The sequence below is a fragment of the Populus trichocarpa genome, chromosome 2, assembly GCF_000002775.5.
Source record: "Populus trichocarpa isolate Nisqually-1 chromosome 2, P.trichocarpa_v4.1, whole genome shotgun sequence".
NCBI classification, from domain to species: domain Eukaryota; kingdom Viridiplantae; phylum Streptophyta; class Magnoliopsida; order Malpighiales; family Salicaceae; genus Populus; species Populus trichocarpa.
Genome location: NC_037286.2, coordinates 1832090 through 1852132, shown reverse-complemented (window position 1 = coordinate 1852132; position 20043 = coordinate 1832090). Strand labels below are relative to the sequence as shown.

Genomic DNA, 20043 nt, shown 5'->3' with positions numbered 1-20043 from the left:
GACAACTCTAGTGAGCAAAGTAACTGTGCTCATATTATACATCCTGTGCACGCAGCATCTCTATGTCACATTAACTCCATCAAAAACTTCACATGCTGTACTATAAAATCTCCTACTCTTCTCTCTGGTGTGTTTTCTTGTCTTTCCATTTTGGGGCCTTGCAATTTCTTCTTCTCCGAAGATGGTATTAGCAGTTTGAGCCTCAATAAAAAAAATCTAAGAGGAAGGAGTTATTTATCTGTTTTGCTAGAGCTTCTTACGACCAAAACAAGACAATCTTCTTGCCATCAACACAAAACTGAATGTTCAAAACTTGCGATGGCTAAAACGTCCAAGCGAAGTGATCAACACTGACGGGAGAAGGAAGAGAAGTAGGGATGGGGTGCTTGGGCTCGAGGCAAAACGGGCTAGTTTGGTGGGGAGTCACTAATGGAGTGATGCAATGAACTATGAAGTTGGCGTGGGCCAGCCAGCGAGCCTGACCTCGGGTTTAAGCCTGCCACCGTCGGCCCAACTAATAGATTAACCTATAATCCTTGTGTCCAACTACATACATTAATTATTATTTTTTATAAAAAGAAAAATCCATTAATTGATTCGACACCATATTGTTTGCATGGATACACAAGTTTGTAATGGAAGCCTCTTGTGTTATAAGCGAAAAAAGATATATCTTAACAGAAAAAAAATAATTATATTTGGCAATTTTGCCAAGACCTTGTTAGTTGAAAAAAATAATATGCACAAACGAATTTTTGAAAGATTTTCTTAAATATTAAATTAAATCTATGAATATTATTTATGGCCTATAATAAATCTATACAATGACGAGCTCAATTTTTTTTCCCTTTATCTATAAAAAAATATGAAAAGAAAAGAAACTTCCGATGAGAGACGACGTAAGACCACGGTGTCACAAGTCAAAACAAGGCACCCTATTTTTACCCATCACAAAAATAAGCTTTTACTGCTACAAAATAAATAAATAAATAAAAGAATTCTATGTGATTAGACACGGTAACGACGTTTAAGCGCGGCAAAATCGTCGAGGCTAAAATGGTAATTAACAAAAGTGTTATTTTTAGTGAGAGGTGGCGGTCTCTCATAAATAACAAATTCAAGCGAACCAGGCAGAGCGAAAGAGAGAGAGAGAGAGCAACGGCTTTGTTGGTTCAAGCTGTTATCTTCTCTTTCCCTCATCTTCTTCTTCCCCTCGTCGATCATTTGTTCGTGCATTGTAGCTTTTGTTGATACAAAATAGGACAAGATGAGCGCGGCGTCGTCAACCGGAGGCGATGACCTCACGTCCGACGAAACGAGTGGTCAAGAAGAGAGGATTCTGGTTTCGGTCAGATTGAGGCCTTTAAACGAGAGAGAAATTGTAAGGAACGATGTTTCTGATTGGGAATGCATTAATAATTCCACCATTATATTCAAAAGCAACATGCCTGAACGCTCCATGTTCCCCACCGCCTATACATTTGGTAAGTAGTTAGGAGCCGATCGCTTTGTTTCTTTTCAGAAAAGGGAAATCTATTTGTTTTTAACGGTTAGATTATGTGTGTAGACAGAGTATTTGGGAGTGATTGCCTAACGAAGCAGGTGTATGAGGAAGGAGTTAAAGAAATTGCTCTTTTGGCTGTCAGTGGCGTTAATTGTGAGTAATATTATATTATTTTTGGTACTAATTTTATGAAATTTCCATATATTCTAAAAAATTGGTGGAATTGATTTTTTTTTTCTGTATCTGCAGCAACGATTTTTGCGTACGGGCAAACGAGCAGTGGAAAGACGTATACGATGCGTGGAATTACAGAATATGCGCTTGCAGATATATATGAATACATGAAGCAGGTAATTTAAGGGGAAAAAATTATATATCTAATTCGTTTTCTAAGATAGCTTGTTTTTGAAGCTCATACCGTGTTCGTTGTGTGGTAATTTGTTTTTTCTTTTTTGTTATCATTTTTTATGTGTTAGCACAAAGAGAGGGAGTTTGTGTTGAAATTCTCTGCCATGGAGATTTACAATGAAGCTGTTAGAGACCTGCTTAGCACATCCAGTTCCCCGCTTAGACTCCTTGATGATCCTGAGGTGAATATTAATATTGTGCCCTATTTGATAATTTCCATTTTCAGGACTTACAATGATATATCGTTAGTGACGACATTATTTTCGATTCAACAGAGAGGGACTGTTGTCGAGGGACTTATAGAGGACACTTTGGTTGATTGGAACCACCTGCTGGAGCTCATTTCCATTTGTGAAGGTAAGGGTGAACATCGATGTTATAGTACAGTATCATGCTGCTATATATGTGTTGGATGTGTATTTAGCATACGAGACTTGTCATAATTTTTTTATGTTGGATTATTGCAGATCAAAGACAAATAGGGGAGACCACGTTGAACGAAACCAGCTCCAGATCTCATCAAATTCTAAGACTGGTATGCGCCTCGTTTACTCAATCACATGGTTATTATCCCCACTCTACTGCAAATTTGAGATGTAACTGTTACTTATTTTTTCTTCGTGGTTGTCAAATGATGGGATCTGCCAGACAGTTGAAAGTTCTGCTCGTGGATATTTGGGTGCTGGAAACTCAACCACTCTTACAGCTACAGTGGTATGAAACTTTTTCTAAGTGTTTGCATGCACAATTTTCATAAAAACTAAGAAAAACTGGTAAATGCAGCCCTAAACAGAATAAAACAAAAATAATGCAGCATATCTAGAATTATGAATTACTAGATAATTTGACTATAAATGATATCCTAGCTTAAATTGGTTTTGCTCTGCAGAATTTTGTTGATCTTGCTGGAAGTGAGCGTGCTTCTCAGACATTAGCGGTTGTTACAAGATTAAAAGAAGGTTCCCATATAAATCGCAGTTTACTGACTCTGGGAACTGTAATTCGCAAACTGAGGTGGGGAAGTTTTTTATAAGTTTTTGTTTGCTCTATTTTCTTTTGGTCGGGTCCTTGGTTCTGGCTACATAGACTTCATCTCTTCTTCATTACTCTCTCATTGTATTTCTTATATGATTCGATTGTTTTATCTCCTGTATCATGACATAACTTATTGCCTTGGTGCAGCAAGGGAAGAAATGGACACATTCCTTACAGAGACTCTAAGTTAACACGCATACTGCAAAACTCCTTAGGAGGCAATGCCAGGACGGCCATCATTTGTACATTGAGCCCTGCCCGCAGTCATGTTGAGCAATCAAGAAACACCCTTTTGTTTGCAAGTTGTGCTAAAGAGGTGACCACTAATGCACAAGTTAATCTAGTAATGTCAGATAAGACATTGGTAAAGAAACTGCAGAAAGAAGTGGCCAGGCTGGAGAATGAGTTGAAGAGTGCAGGATCAAATTCCTTTGTTGGCGATTCCACTGCCTTACTAAGAGAGAAAGAGCTTCAAATTGAAAAGGTGAGTTCTCATGTTAGTTTGCACACATAGAAAACTGGAATCTTTTTTTTCCAAAACATGCGTTGAGCATTTGACATCAAAAGGTGATCTCATCTTTGCCAAGCACCTTTGTTGGTGTTTTTCCCAGAGTTTTACTTCCATAATTACTGACTCGGATTAATAATGGAGTCGCAAACTTTAACCAAGCGAATTAGTTCTTACATAAATATTAACCTTAAACTTTAAGGGAAGGTACATGACCCATCGCAGTCGTGTTCACTGGCCATAGATTTATAATCAATAAAGTTTATACTTTCAATCTGGTTGACTTTTTTCTGGTTCTGCTCGCCACAAATCGAGAACTTCTCTCTTTCCCAAAGCTGTTGTTTTTGTTGTGGTCAAAACCATTTGCTTCTGTAATGAATGGGCTGGATTATATTTTCCTTTAAAAAGGACCTGCACTGTCAAGTTCTGCTCACTTTTCTTTCTGTTTAATGAAAATATCGCAGATGCACCAGGAAATTCAAGAGTTAACTTGGCAACGGGATCAAGCTGAATCTCATCTCCAAAGTTTGCTTGAATCATTTGGAATCAAAGATCAAGTTTTTAGAATGGATGGCCACTCAGCACCAGGATCCTCAGAAATGATCAATGCTTTTCGTCTGGATGCAGATCTCCCAGGAACCAAAACATTTAAAGATTTTGATTATCCTGGCGCTGTTTCTCCTAACAAGCAAATAATACAGATTCCTGAAGACAATTTCCTGCTGGATGGCAGTACTCCAAAATTTTCTGGGCCAGGTTGTGAGGATATTGGCAAAAGAAACAGTGAGGATGCTAAAGATATTTGTGAGGAAGTTCCAGGTACCATAATGGTGGAATCTAGAAGAAAAGTGAAAAAAGTAGCTGATGTATTGTTTCCTGTTTTAGAAGAAAAAATACCCATGCATGAAGGTGAAGTGCCATCCTCACAGGAGGAAGATAAAGAGTTGATTCATATCAATTCAAATAACACACATGAAACAGTGAAACAAAAAATTCAGGAATTGCACGAGACCATTGATCATTTAGAACGATCTCCTTCATTCTCTGATGCAGTTGAATCTAGCTATAAAAACTTGAAATGGACTAGAAGCAAAAGTAGGAGATCAGTTCTCATGACTATTCCATATGCTCTTTGGTCTGAGAAAGAAGAAGATAATGGAAGGGTATCGCCTACTGCATCTGAAAAAGACTTTCCTGAAAGGTCAGAAGACTTGAAGCAAAAGCTTCTTGAACTAGAGCATGATGTTAAACTTGGAAACAAGTCTCAAGAAGATTCTCAAAATCCTCTTTATGGTGCATCGGCAGAAGAAGATGTCATAAAAGATATAGATGTAGATGTAGAGGACACCACCAGCGTCCTTGATTTTGTTGCAGGAGTTAATAAAATGGCGGCCAAACTTCATTCAGAGAACCTGAGTCGGGATATGCAGGTAAGAAGATAAACCTCAATCTCTCTCTCTCTCTCTCTCTCTCTCTCTCTCTATATATATATATATATATATATATCCTTATGTTACTCTTCATGCAATTGTTTAATTTTCTTTCCGGTTAATTATATCTTATGCTCTTCTCCTTACTCGTAGCTTGAATCTACGAAAATTTCATTCATAAAAAATTTACATGATGAAGAAATTATGGACTTTGATAACCATTTTGCATCACCAACAATAGCATAATGCACAATATTCTTGTCTGGCTACACCATCAAGAATACACAAGATTGCTTTCAAATATGTGCTTTAAGAATCATGAATTCCGTTAAGCTGTTTTCCACCAACTCTTGTGTTTCATTCAAGGCTTTGCGGTTTCTCACTATAAGATTTCAAAATGTTCTCCATCATAGTTTTTGTTAGACATGAAGCTGCGTGGCAGCTCAAGGATGCACATTTTTGTCCTGAAAATAATAGGATCAATGCCCTGTCAATCAACGTCTTATATGAGTTGGCTCCTACATTAGATTCTGTTGTGCTGTGGAAAAATAGAAATTTGAAGGGCGGGCAGGCCTGTCCTAGTAACACCAGAGCTGACCGTCCCCTGTTAAGAAGTCACCTCAAGTGTTTGGTCCAGTTTACAACCTAAGAAACTGAGAGAGACAAGTTTGGTGCAACTCAACCATCTGTTGCAGCAATCTGTACTGGGGCCTCTAGCTTTTCTTTTTCCTTGCGTCCATTGATTGTAACTAAAATAAAAATAAGAATAGAAGCATGATGGCTAACTTAGTTTGGCAACCCTAGGTATAGGTTAGTTTGCTTTTTTTTACGACATGTATTTATAATGGATATATTTCATTTACCGGGACATATGATTACTCTTAGGTTTTGCAGGCATCAACTAGGCATCATCATAGTAACTGGCAAGTAAAATATGAGAGGTACCGGAGAAAGATAATTGAACTTTGGTTCAGATGTAATGTGCCATTGGTCCACAGAAGTTATTTCTTCCTGCTATTCAAAGGAGATCCTTCAGACAATGTGTACATGGAGGTCGAGCTCAGAAGATTGTATTTTCTGAAGGACACATTTTCTAGCGGAGCTAATACTATAATTGATGGTAAAATCGCCTCACCAGCCTCAAGGTAGTCTTCTATTCCACTTTGAATTTTATCTACAGTAATGCAATCATACACACCAGCAGCTTGCCCACAAACAATTGCTTGATGAAAAAAGATCTCTGTTTGCCTTCTGATTGGTGAATGCTAACTAAATGGAAGTATTACTTGTGAAAATTTTGAACTCCATTGTTTTTTTTATTTCACTGCCCATGAGAAAATTGACATTCCTTTTCTATTGAGGATAGCTTGAAGGCTCTCAGTCGTGAAAGGGACATGTTAGCAAAGCAACTGCAGAAGAAATACACAAAAACAGAGAGAGAGCGCCTTTACCAGAAGTGGGGCATCCCGTTAGACACAAAGCAAAGGAGCCTTCAGTTGGCGCGTCGTTTATGGACAGACGTAAGGGACATGAGACATATAAAGGACAGTGCTACTCTTGTAGCAAAGCTGGCCGGGATTGTAGAGCCTCGCCACGCCCCGAAAGAGATGTTTGGACTGAGCTTCTCAACGAATCAAAAACCCCCCAGTTGGAGAGACAACATGTCTTCACTATTGTAAGCTTGTTGGAGGTGAAGTTTATTTGCTCACAACTGTTCGGTGGGGACTTGATGGCTCTGCATGCATGGTTCAACTTGCGCCGTTCAAGCAAGCTTCTGTTGCGCAGAAATTGAAACGGCTTGCGAGTTCATTGCAGCAGTCAAAAGTTTGTGTTCATTAATCGTCTGCTTCTCACAGCTTTTGTTCATACATGTATCAAACTATACCCGTTTGACATGGCATAGGCAACAAGTTTGTGACTGTTACACAGACCTGCGCCAGGAAATGTTAGACAAGGGGAAGGCATTAGAGATGTGCCGGTAGGATTTGTGTTGGGGATATCTTTACGTCTCATCATTGTGCTTTCCTTACGGATCTATATGCCTCGCGTAGCTGTGATATTCCATTCTTTATTTGTGTACAAGCAAAAAAATATTTGAACTAGCCCATAATAAAAGCTGCGCAAAATGCCTTCGAGGAAAATATAGAAGACTATAAACAAAGACGCAAAAGATTACCACCAAGCCATAGCATGTTCTGCATCGTAATTGCCTCTCCGGTAATTTTCCATCCCGAACGGCGCATGACAACTCATATCTTGTTGCGTAATTTCTTACATTTGAGGCATTTTTCTCTGGATGAACCCTGTCGGTTAGGCGGGTTGACTCTTTAACAGCGGCTTCTACTACAGCATGTAATCCATCTACACACACAGTCAAATCTCAACAGTTGGGTCCAACAGGGTATAATCATATACCCACCAAGTTGTGCAATTTCGGCTGCACGGTCTGTCCATAATTTTCAATATCTGATTATCCAAAACCTGGACGTTGTCTTCAAAGGATGCTTTGGAGTGTGGCAGATGGTGTGGATTTTTTAATCACGGGAAGATATATTTTTTTTAAAAAAACTGAAAATCAAGTTTGAGAAACTTAACTTAAAGTTAACTTGTAATTAAAAATAAGAGGTATTTGAATTCAGATTAGTTATACTTTGATAAATCAGTTTTCTTTTTTTGTCCTAACAAAAAACATGTTCGCTTGAAGCAAAACGCAAGTTAATTTCATAAATCTATATATGCTCAAACATAACTTTCTGGGTAGAAGGACAGACAAGGAATGGAGATGCTTTCTTGCTATAAGTACAGACAAGGAATGGAGATGGAGATGCTTTAAGTAACTTGGTCATGTGTAACATGGACATACATACATTCATCAGAAAACATTTCTTCAGGATTTTCTAGACCAAGACTTTCAAAAGGCTCTTCTGTTTCTACAGCAGGATGAACATAATTGATCCAATCATTTTCATGGATTTCTGCACCAATGTCCTTGTGGCCAAGTGGAAACACCTTCTGCAATGCCTGAATTGCACTAGCCTTCACATGATCAATAACAGCAGTAGCCTCAGCTCCAATTCTCACTATGGCTGCTGCGGCAGCCAGGGGAGAACGACCACCTCCCTCCTGCCTTTCTAAATATCTCAAGACAATGGGATCATCATAATAATCTCCGAGCTTGAATTCTATATCTTTGGTGTCCCTAAATCTAGGAAATAACACCCCCATCAACCATGTCTCCAACAATTTACAAAGCCCAGGAAGATCATTATCATCATCATCCTTCGAATTTTCCATGATAAAATAAAAAATAGGTGGATTTCTGCAAGGACAGTTATCACTGTCTAAACCCAACCATTTACGACACTCATCAAGCTCGCCAACAAGCAGTGAACAAAGACCACTCTCCAAAGCGAAGTCAATCTCATGGTTTTCCGTGGAATTAAAGACAGAAACAAGACTCCCTTGATTTGTTACCTTAATCTGCTGAAGTTGTCCAAATAGGTTATCAGCATCTGGGATGAGATGGGGCTTTTTACCCACGAAAGCTTTGGCAACAGGGGCATGTGCCACTCCATAAACTTCAAAATTTTGTGCTGGGATATTACTTGGTGTGGTGACGAACAGGTCAACCTTTCACAAGGAGAAATTTTCAATGAGAATTGGGCAAAAATGATTAGGCAAAGGTACATTTCATTACGATCATCTTCTGTACTACCTGCTCAGTTGCAGTCATGCATAAGAAGGCCTCATTCATGAAATCTTCCCCGGTAAATCCTCCAGCAACAGGTGCTGCTCCCCCTCCTCCAACAGCCCATAATGTGTTCCGGACTCCTTGGAGACCCTCCTCCCTTCTTGTTCTGTATTTGTCGCTGAGGGGCAAGGCAAGAAGTTCCAGGACAGATCGAGTGGTAATCTCTCCCAAAGTCTCATCAATCCGTGCTTGCAAATCTGGTGCAAGGCTACTGGCTCCTTCCTCCTACATCCACAACAGAAATTTATCAAGAGGCCAATAACTTGAATGGGCATCAACGTAAGGTATAACTGATGAGAAAGAAAGAAAGAAAGAACTTCACTACATCATTATTTCTTCATTCAAAATAAACCCATCCTTTTTCTTCTAGTAAATTCATTATATTGAGACGCATTCACAAATTACTGCAAATTACTCTACCTCTAAATAATTTCACAGGTCGTGCTCTAGCAACTTAGCATTTTCATGAATTCTCAGTCTTCACATTTTTCCATTCTAAATACTTCCAAATGCAACCAATAAAAGATAACAAAACACACTCTTGAATCATAATTGATTAACTAAACACTAAGCAAGCGCAATGTGGTACCTACAGCAGCTTCAAATCCCTCTCCAGAACCTCGCGCCCTCTAATAAAATCCGGTGGATTCAACGCCATTGCATCCCTTGACATATCCTTTTTTGATACTAAAACAGAAAATAAAATAATAACAATGATGACTAAATTGGTGATGGTCAGAGAAGGTGCAAGATTGAGAAACTATTTGCGTTCAAGCCTCATTGATAGGCAGGGGAGTTGGATGAGCCATGACAAATGAGAGTAAAACCTCAAATTAACCCCTAATATATTGATCATTTATCAATTGAGTCCCCAAACTAAAATTGTATTGTTACATCTAGCATGTTTCATAAAGTTTTTAACTGGAAAATTTTCCCTATGTTCGTCAATTTTTATGTGAACTTCTCTTCACAAAGATATTGTTTTATTGCATAAAATATATTAACAAACACCATCAAAACAACACAATGGAGAAATATGTTAAAAACTAGGCGTTAGCGATGTAGTTTTGTTTGGAAACCAATTAAGAAGCATCTCCAAAAGATCCAATAAGCCTCCTTGCGAGTGAGAGATAAAATTAATTCATGCAATATTGTGATAGGTTATTTTTTAAGGGAGTTTTTTTAACTTGCCAATACTTTTCATTTAATTTCAGTAGTTTAATTAAATAAAATAAAAAGGATGAGATTTGACTTATTAATAATTATTTATTGTTAAAATTTTAATACCATATTAAAAAATTATTTTATTATAAATATACAAGTAGCTTGATTGAACTTTAATAATGATTTTATTTTAATTTTCCAACACAACACAAGAACTCAAACCTAAAATAAAAAACATTAATGTGAATATTTAATCAATAAAGATTTTAGTTCTACACTTAATGTTCTGTGAAAAACTTTATATTATACACAAAACAATGCCATAATCGATGAGTTTGTGAAAAGCCTGTGATGAAAGTATGCTATTTATAGTACTGAGGTCACGTGGGTCAGCATGAAGACAAGAGAAACTTACCCCAAGTAGTTTGGAACTACTTGAAGATAAAAGTTTTAAAGACCATTAAAGTCTTAATAAAAGTTTATTGAAAGAGCGGCAACTCTGTCCTCTATTGAAAACGACTTCTGAATCAGCTCAAAGGTGCCACGTATCTATGACGCGAGCGCACATTTAAAGACCATTGGATAGTGACAGTTTTCATTTAGCACTGGTTTTTTGGTTTTTTAAATGTGATATTGATTGTTTTTTAAAATATATTAAAAAATATTTATTAAAAATATTATTTTTAATATTAAAATATTAAAATGATATGAAAATATGAAAATAATATTAATTTAGAGTAATGAAAAAAATTAAAAATTTTAATTTTTTTAAAATGCAAAAGAAAAAAAACAAACTGGTATATGTTTTTATTTAATTAGGATTAAAAAAACCCAATAACTTATGTTTTTTTTAACTAATTTCATATATAATATAATTTTAATTTTTAATTTTATAAAGACTAAAATAATATTTTATTTATTTATTTTACTTATTAAAATTCATTTTATTACCATTTTAAACAAATATTCTCTTAAATCTATTAAAATCACTACATAAATACTATCATAATTATATTAGATATATGAGGATAAAAAGAAGATTTGATTGAAAGAGAAGTTATAAAATATAATATTAAGTATAAAAAATTTATATGCATGCAAGCTGACCTGATATTAATAATAATAATTAAAAAAGGTGAAAATTTTGTTTGGACCGAAGGGCCACATGTCCACCAGGCCTCTCTCATGCCACATGACTATAAAACTCACCAATAACAGTTAATCAGAAATATTGTTTGATAACATTTTATAGCAATGGATCGCGCCAACATCCGTTGTAGTCTAGTTGGTCAGGATATTCGGCTCTCACCCGAAAGACCCGGGTTCAAGTCCCGGCAACGGAAAGTTATTCTTACATTGAAGTTTTTGCATGCAGGTGTCCAGCCCAGTTGAGGTTCATTAAGAATCATCTCAGCTGATTCCTTCATTGACTGAAGAAGGCGCATCGATGTCTATATGGAATTTTTTTATTTTATTTTAAATTGATATATTTTTTGTATTATTAGATTTGCTACCACAATATAAAAGGAGTTGTAGTTTCTTACATCTTAAAGTTTCAAAATACCAGTGCCTTAATTTGTCTAAACACCCTAGCTCGTTGTTTCCCTTTCCTAGCCTCCCGTCTTACTCCCTTTTCCAGATACTTTGATCTTCCCATCTAGGGTTTATTACACAGTTCAAAACATTCATGAGTTTTTGACTTCAAGATCAAGAGGACACAAACGTTCCAAATAGTCAGTCATCTTTGCTTAAGAATCTATCACCATTTTATTCTTTGAGTGCTGAATATATGGCACTTTAAACAGTACTGGTGCTGTGGTCTGTGTAGCCTCCTTGGATCTTAGTAAAACTTTTAATATAATTATAATCATAACATTAACAGTCGAGTGTGTTTCTGTGCTTCAACTATTGGATATTTGTCCCAACGAAGGTTATAGGAGAGGTCTTTTTTTGCTTGGTTTGATCCTATGTCTGTTTGAAATTATTTTTTTGGCTCAGTTTTTGCTGTAATCGATCTTCGAATCCTTTCTTCATGCTGCAATCTTTGTGAAAAAAATAACACTCATGAAAACAGATTATTATTTCCCCCATCTCTTTTTCTCCTACAAGGCAAGGTAATGAACGTGGAAAATCTTGAAAATTCAATTCATAGGAATTGGTTTTCTTGAAAAACATAGTTTGCGGATAAAGAAAAACAAACGTCCGTGTGGATGGGATTTTGCTAGGTTGATCTACGGATTTGTTGTCACCTAAAAAGTCAAAAGAGGTGAATCTTCATTGCTCTTCCTAATATGACACAAACAAAAGAATCCTAAAACAGTGGAGGAGGAATGCGTCTTACAGGATAGGAGACAAGCCGGGTCTTGATCATGCATAGTAGCCCTCGACCTTGTTACCTGCTGGCCGCTGCGATAGAGACAGTCAACATTCACTAGACAAATCAAGTATACAGCAGTTGCATGATGAATTGAAGATCAAGCCAATCAGATGGCTCTAACGACCTAGTCTTATCAATCCAGTTTGAGCCCATCACTCGACCTTAATTGAGTTTAGCCCATGCTTTTGCTAATCAGGATTTCTTTTTTCCTTCTTTTTGAGATGGGATGTAATAAATTCAAGTTCAGAGCATTACTGTCAATGACATAATCATTACCTTTAATCAACATCCAAAACCTTCTCCACAAACCCCTAGATCTTATCATATTCATTATTTTCCACTCGCGATCAAATCCATTTTGTTATTCTTTTTGTCAATGGGATGTAATAAATCCATGTTCAGAGTATTAAAATGCTAAGCTTAGTAATCATCGGCTTATATAATCTAATTCTCGATACTCCAACCGGCCAGCTGACTGAGCTGCGTGGCTCGTCCATTTGGACCATTTTCCCCACCTTACCACGCCAAGTTTAAAGTTCTCTGCTTCCCAGATGACACGACGGCCGGCGTAGACTCCAACAATTAATCAAACTCCCTCAGCTAACCCACCACGCCTCTTGTCAGGGTGGCATTATCAAGCCCCTCGTGATGAGAATCCACGAGCAAGTTAATGATCAAAACCATGAGCAGTGGCCAGAAAGTAGAGTGCAAAAAAGTTCCCCCGGTTAATAGCCTTCATTCTTTTAAAAGGCCACGCACCTTTTTTGGCTGCGAGAATGTAAAAGGCAAACAGTACTTGTGGCATAATAATGTCCAACTATCAATTCAGTGCATGTAAATGACTTAGAATGTTTTTTTTATCGTATTAAAATTATAATGAAAATATTAAAAAAAAAATATTTTTTTATATTAAAAATACTTTTGAAACATATTTAAATACATGTAAAAATACAATACCAAACAAGTTTTAAAAGTTTATTTCACTTAAAAAAATTTCAAATTAATGATTTTTTCAATGATTTTAATATATTAATATTAAATATAAAAATTATTTAAAAATATTTTCAAGTTAAATTACTATACATTATAGCACCGAAAAATTACAGTCAACTGATATTATATACAATATCATGCCATTTTGCAAAACTTTATTATCTTAGTATTCCATGACACAGAACTATTTCCGAAAAAAAGGAAAAAATTGTAAAAATTGAACCATGTCATATAAAACATTTAATTTAAAGTCAAAGTTTGACCATTAATATTAATAATTCAAAATAACATAAGCACTTAATTATTTTATTTAAAAAAAAAAAAACAGTAATTCTAAGGATACAACGTACCGAATCAACAGTTCATAGCTTATCCTGACACAACCACAACAATTTAGGGGTAAAATAATGTCATTAAACGAACAACACAACACACAGCATAGTGTGACTACAAACAACGGAGCAAAAAGACCCCAACCCAACATATGGCCTCGTTTCTGTCTTCCACTCTTTCCAGTCCATCTCTCCTTGCACACACGCTCCTCCTCCACCTCCTCCTACTCTGTCTCCTCCACTAAATAACCTGGCCGCCATTTTTCATTCCCATTTCCACTCTCAGCTTCCACTGCCAAAACCCATTTCATTTCTCTAATGTCCACGGCAACGGCTATTTTTCTCTTCTTCATTTCTGCAACCATAATAACGTACACTCAAAGCGATGTCGTTTCTTTGTCTGAGGAGATCCAAGCTTTGACGTCGTTCAAGCTCAATCTCAACGATCCACTAGGAGCATTAGACGGTTGGGATGAATCCACGCAGTCAGCTCCTTGTGACTGGCATGGCATTGTATGTTACAATAAACGAGTTCATGAAGTACGGCTACCTCGTCTCCAACTCAGTGGTCAACTCACTGACCAACTCTCTAAGTTACACCAGTTGCGTAAGTTAAGTCTCCACTCAAACAACTTCAACGGCTCCATCCCTCCCTCGCTCTCTCAGTGCTCTCTCTTACGCGCCGTTTACTTGCAGTCCAACTCACTCTACGGTAACTTTCCGTCAGCTATCGTCAACCTTACCAACCTTCAATTCCTCAACGTCGCTCACAATTTCCTTAGCGGAAAAATCTCTGGTTACATTTCAAATTCTCTCCGTTACCTCGATATCTCATCAAATTCATTATCCGGTGAGATACCGGGGAACTTCTCATCGAAATCTCAGCTCCAACTCATCAATTTATCGTACAATAAATTCTCCGGTGAAGTTCCGGCGAGCATTGGTCAACTTCAAGAGCTTGAGTACTTATGGCTTGATTCTAATCAGTTGTACGGCACTTTACCATCAGCAATAGCCAATTGTTCATCGCTTATTCATTTAAGCATCGAAGATAATTCGCTTAAAGGTTTGGTACCGGCAAGTATTGGCTTAATACCTAAACTCGAAGTGCTTTCTTTATCTCGGAATGAAATCTCCGGCTCGATTCCGGCGAATGTTGTCTGTGGAGTTTCGAAGAAGCTGAGGATTCTGAAGTTTGGAGTTAATGCATTCACGGGAATTGAACCGCCGTCAAATGAAGGTTGTTTTAGTACTCTGGAGGTTTTAGATATTCACGAGAATCACATTAACGGCGTGTTTCCGTCTTGGTTGACTGGTTTGACTACGGTTAGAGTGGTTGATTTTTCAGGAAATTTATTTTCGGGGAGTTTGCCGGATGGTATTGGTAATCTTTCGAGGTTAGAGGAGTTTAGAGTGGCTAATAATTCATTAACTGGTGATATTCCTAATCATATTGTAAAATGTGGTTTCTTACAGGTTCTTGATCTTGAAGGGAATCGGTTTGGTGGTCGGATTCCTATGTTTTTGAGCGAAATAAGGAGGTTAAGGTTGTTGTCTTTAGGAGGGAATTTGTTTTCCGGTTCGATTCCACCGAGTTTTGGAGGTCTTTTTGAGCTTGAAACGTTGAAATTGGAGGCTAATAATTTGAGTGGAAATGTGCCCGAGGAGATAATGAGGTTGACAAATTTGAGCACTTTGGATTTGAGCTTTAATAAGTTTTATGGTGAGGTTCCTTACAATATAGGGGACTTGAAGGGTTTGATGGTTTTGAACTTGAGTGCTTGTGGGTTTTCAGGGAGGATTCCGGCTAGTATTGGGAGTTTGTTGAAGCTGACAACTCTGGATTTGAGTAAGCAAAATTTGTCTGGTGAGTTGCCGATTGAAATATTTGGTTTGCCAAGTTTGCAAGTTGTTTCTTTGGAAGAGAATAAGTTATCTGGGGCTGTTCCTGAAGGTTTCAGCAGCTTAGTTAGTCTACAGTATCTGAATCTCACATCTAATTCCTTCACTGGCGAGGTTCCGGAGAATTATGGATTTCTTACGTCATTGGCTGTTCTTTCATTGTCTCGGAATTATATTTCGGGTATGATCCCAGCTGAGCTCGGTAACTGTTCAAGTCTTGAAGTGCTTGAAATGCGTTCTAATCATCTGAGGGGCGGCATTCCAGGTGATATCTCTCGCTTGTCACGTTTGAAGAAGCTTGATTTGGGTGAGAATGCTTTAACTGGTGAAATCCCGGAGAATATTTATAGATGCTCCCCTTTGATTTCTCTTTCGTTGGATGGTAATCATCTTTCGGGCCATATACCAGAGTCATTGTCGAAGTTACCAAACCTCACAGTTCTGAATCTTTCCTCCAACAGCTTGAATGGGACTATTCCAGCAAATCTTTCTTACATTCCAAGCTTGATATACTTAAATTTATCAAGGAACAATCTTGAAGGAGAGATTCCAGAGTTGCTAGGTTCTCGGTTCAATGATCCTTCTGTGTTTGCTGTGAATGGGAAATTATGTGGTAAGCCAGTGGATAGAGAATGTGCAGATGTTAAGAAGAGGAAGAGGAAGAAGTTGTTTCTATTCATCGGCGTGCCCATAGCTGCAACTATCCTTTTAGCGTTGTGTTGCTGTGCATACATTTACAGTCTTTTACGCTGGCGCAGTAGGCTTAGAGATGGGGTAACCGGTGAGAAGAAGCGAAGCCCAGCTCGTGCAAGTTCAGGGGCAGACAGAAGTCGTGGCAGCGGAGAAAACGGAGGGCCAAAACTTGTCATGTTCAATAACAAGATAACATATGCAGAGACATTGGAGGCAACTAGACAGTTTGACGAGGACAATGTGTTAAGCAGGGGAAGATATGGACTTGTATTCAAGGCTTCATATCAAGATGGAATGGTGCTCTCAGTCCGGCGCCTCCCAGACGGATCAATCAGTGCAGGCAACTTTCGTAAAGAAGCGGAATCACTAGGCAAGGTGAAGCATAGAAACCTAACAGTTTTACGTGGCTACTATGCAGGACCACCTGATGTAAGGCTACTCGTCTATGATTACATGCCAAATGGAAACCTTGCGACTCTCCTTCAAGAAGCCTCACACCAAGACGGGCATGTTCTAAACTGGCCAATGCGCCACTTAATTGCTCTCGGCATTGCTCGTGGGCTAGCTTTCCTGCATTCACTCTCAATGATTCACGGTGATGTCAAGCCACAAAATGTCCTTTTTGATGCTGATTTCGAAGCACATTTATCTGAATTCGGGCTCGATAAATTAACCATAGCAACACCAGCAGAAGCCTCCTCGTCTTCCACCCCAATGGGTTCACTAGGCTATACATCACCAGAAGTAGCATTAACAGGACAACCGACAAAAGAAGCTGACGTGTACAGTTTTGGCATTGTATTGTTAGAGATTCTAACAGGAAGGAAACCAGTTATGTTCACGCAAGACGAAGACATTGTCAAGTGGGTGAAAAAGCAATTGCAAAGAGGCCAAATATCAGAACTACTTGAACCCGGATTGCTTGAGTTAGACCCAGAATCATCAGAATGGGAAGAGTTCTTGCTAGGAATCAAAGTTGGCCTTCTTTGCACAGCACCTGATCCACTTGATAGACCATCAATGGCTGATATTGTTTTCATGCTTGAAGGTTGTAGGGTTGGACCAGATATTCCATCTTCACTACCTTCTCCAATTTGAAGAAACCTTTTATTTTCCCTTTGTGTTTTACTTCCAGAAAGAAGTCATTCTTGATTTTATTTTATTTTCATTTTATTTAATTAGTGTGATGTAATTCAATTTATCACCATCAGTCCAAGAGGGTGTCTTTATTTATTCTTTCACAGTATTTATTGTTCCTCGATTTCCTCCAATTTGCATGACTTTGACTAACTCTAAGAGTACGTGTGACCTATCAAGAAGTATCAACAGTTTGTTGTGTTGTGTTGTGTGGTATCTTAACATTATATATATTAGATTATTTAATAATGAATTGCTTCGGTATACTGTTAATAAGATAATAAAATTACATTTAAAAATATAGCTTAAATTGAACATTTTTTTAAAAGAATTAAACATTTAAAAAAAAACTAAGAAATGAATTATTTTTATAAAAACATATAGATATTATAAAGAATATAAGTAAAAAAAGCAATAATCAAATCATTAATATAGTTAAAATAAAATAATTTAATCTTTGATATTTTATTTTGCAATACAAATCAGAAAAGCATCTAAAAGTCTCTAATTCTATTATTCTATTTAATGGTCAAAAACTCAGAAGATCTATTCCCGTGATTCCTCCATGTAGGAGGACCCAAAACCCTGATTCCCGCCAGAACCCGATATGACACGTGGCGAACATAGGGCTAAGGGAAAAGTAGCCGTTGATGAGACCGGTAACACCCAGGTGTCTTTATCGGAAACAGGAAATGGAAGGCGTCAGGATCCGTGAAAGTGTCTCTCTGCCAGGATTTTTAAAAAGGCCTGATAATTAGCCAGTCAGATATTGAAGCCGTTGCCACGTTGGATTTTAAAGTTTTGACCAGCACGTGGTCCCCTGACTGACTCCAGGTGCTTAAATTCAAATATGGTCCTTCAACTTCTTATGTATTTTCATACGAGCTCTCCTACTACAAATATATAGTCATATTGGCCTTTTCGCTACCATTTAAGGGCGATATAGGCCCCTTTATCTGAATTAATTTACATTTAAACAACCATATTAATTCCAATCACTATGATGAGACTGTAAATAAAACTTTAAATTTCTTTTAATTGGAATTGGAGGAGCTGATTTGATCAAATTTGAAGTAGAGGATCTCGATTGGATTAAACGTGTAAGGGTTAAGAATCCTCGCAGAATCGCTGGCCCCTGGTCCTGTCATGTCGATTGTAGTGGCACGAAAGTTGTATGGTTTTGGCTATAGGGTCCCAACCACTTCATCTTCAGGTTTTAATTATGGATGTGTAGAAATACAGACTGAGCTATGTGTATGTGCCGGACCTGGCGGTGGTGTTTTTGTAAAATTTGATTTTTTTTAAATTGATTTATTAATATTTTTTATTTTTTTAATATGTTAATATCAAAAATAAATTTAAAAAAATAAAAAAATATTATTTTAATATATTTATATAAAAAAAAATTCTTTAAAAACAAATACTGTAAGTATGACAAGGAATCTTCTGACGGGTTTCAGAGTTTCATACAGAACCCAATCCCCACTACCCATCAACAGGGTCAAGACATTGGAGGACAAAAGCATCGGTGTTTAACTTGAGGACTTGTCATTGTCAAATTGTACTTCAAAGAAATTTTTCATCCCTTCTTTTCATCTCCAAATTTTACTGCGTTCTATACAAAAATGCTTGCTCCGGTTTACTATACTGGGCTATGGTTTAACAGAGAGGTGAGATTTTTGGTCTTGCTTTACTCCGTAGCAAAGTTAGAGCAGTAAAAAAGGTTCTGACACTTGATAATGGACCTCTCGAGAAAATTCGACTCCATTCTTATTACAGTGCGGTTCTCTCAAGTGAAATTAGGACCGCGGGGCCTGGATTCTCTACGAAGGTGACATTTTTGTTTCTAAGTGGTGACATAAACGATCGACAGGGATTCACTCTTTAGGCGCTAGCTAGGATTTTTATTTTTATTTTTTTATTTTTTATTTTTTATTGGGGGGGGTCTGGAAAACATAAACGTTGATAAAGAATTTATTAATTGTGACTGCATTATAAAGTTGCACACACTTCCTTAGATCTTTCGTTTCGGTTTTTGCAACAACATGCGACTTTAAGGCGCTGTTTAATAAGCCACCTCATTCATTCGGCTCGCCGCTCAATCAAGCCTGCAGCAGATTTCAATACGCCCAAAGTCCCGGTGTTTGTTATTATGATAGCTTTTGTAGTTGTGTTTTGAAAAACATTATTTTATAAAAAATATTTTTAGTTGAGATTGGTATGTTATTTATATATATTTGGTTAAAATTGAGGTTGAACAAAAAATAGTTTAATGTATTTAGTTAATAATGCTTTTTAAATTGAGGTTATAAAATAAGTAATATATATATATATATATATATATTGATGGTTTTAAATTTAAATATTATAGAATTAATTACTACTATTACATCATAAAATAAATAATACTTTATATAAAATATTTTTTATTATTCCATTAAACCATCTATAATTCCATTACATACAAAATTCATCCGATAAGAACTACAGTTTTCATAATTTTTTGAGCGTGTAATAAAATTAGATAAAATATTATCAGGTATAAAATTGATATTACAGTGCGAATGAATTTAATTCACTCTACACTAGTTTTTCGGGAAAAAAAATATTGTTCACATCACACTGCGAATGAATTTAATTCACTCTAAATTAGTTTTTTTTTTCAAGAAAAAAAATTAACACTGAAAAAAAAAACTAAAACTGTTCACGCAAACAGTGCAAGTGAATTGCACTATTCACTGAAACACTGTTTGAAGAAAAGCAGCTTGGAGCTGCTTCGGCAAAATCGTGTTTCAAACGTGAATTATTG

At 36.9% G+C, this 20043-nt stretch overlaps 2 protein-coding genes, 1 non-coding gene and 1 pseudogene across 4 annotated transcripts; 3 read left to right on the top strand and 1 right to left on the bottom strand.

Moving 5' to 3' along the window:
- The first annotated feature begins 1126 nt into the window (after window positions 1-1126).
- On the top strand, window positions 1127-6922 carry LOC7490672 (kinesin-like protein KIN-7G). Of its 2 annotated transcripts, none has more exons than XM_024594970.2 (12): window positions 1127-1484; window positions 1568-1657; window positions 1754-1854; window positions 1981-2094; window positions 2188-2269; window positions 2380-2447; window positions 2561-2626; window positions 2802-2926; window positions 3095-3431; window positions 3920-4885; window positions 5780-6030; window positions 6252-6922. In XM_024594970.2, exons 1-12 carry the CDS (start codon window positions 1268-1270, stop codon window positions 6562-6564), a joined length of 2730 nt encoding a protein of 909 aa, XP_024450738.2. In that variant the 5' UTR covers window positions 1127-1267; the 3' UTR covers window positions 6565-6922. The 2 variants fall into 2 exon arrangements, with proteins under 2 accessions (XP_024450738.2, XP_024450736.2); XM_024594968.2 differs by having other exon boundaries at window positions 5771-6030.
- A 113-nt stretch (window positions 6923-7035) lies between these two features.
- On the bottom strand, window positions 7036-9294 carry LOC18096103 (protein ACCUMULATION AND REPLICATION OF CHLOROPLASTS 6, chloroplastic-like; annotated as a pseudogene).
- Window positions 9295-11070: 1776 nt separating this feature from the next.
- On the top strand, window positions 11071-11143 carry TRNAE-CUC (transfer RNA glutamic acid (anticodon CUC)). Its single transcript has one exon. It is a non-coding gene; the product is annotated as a tRNA-Glu (tRNA).
- Window positions 11144-13610: 2467 nt separating this feature from the next.
- On the top strand, window positions 13611-17358 carry LOC7479702 (probable LRR receptor-like serine/threonine-protein kinase At4g36180). Its single transcript, XM_002301962.4, has one exon. It carries the CDS (start codon window positions 13821-13823, stop codon window positions 17193-17195), a length of 3375 nt encoding a protein of 1124 aa, XP_002301998.3. The 5' UTR covers window positions 13611-13820; the 3' UTR covers window positions 17196-17358.
- Window positions 17359-20043: the final 2685 nt, after the last annotated feature.

Coding starts and splice junctions, on each gene's coding strand:
- LOC7479702 (XM_002301962.4), top strand. CDS start 13,821: ATGTCCACGGCAACGGCTATTTTTCTCTTCTTCATTTCTGCAACCATA.
- LOC7490672 (XM_024594968.2), top strand. CDS start 1,268: ATGAGCGCGGCGTCGTCAACCGGAGGCGATGACCTCACGTCCGACGAA. Junction 1,658..1,753: donor GGCTGTCAGTGGCGTTAATT/GTGAGTAATATT, acceptor CTGTATCTGCAG/CAACGATTTTTGCGTACGGG. Junction 2,095..2,187: donor GACTCCTTGATGATCCTGAG/GTGAATATTAAT, acceptor TCGATTCAACAG/AGAGGGACTGTTGTCGAGGG.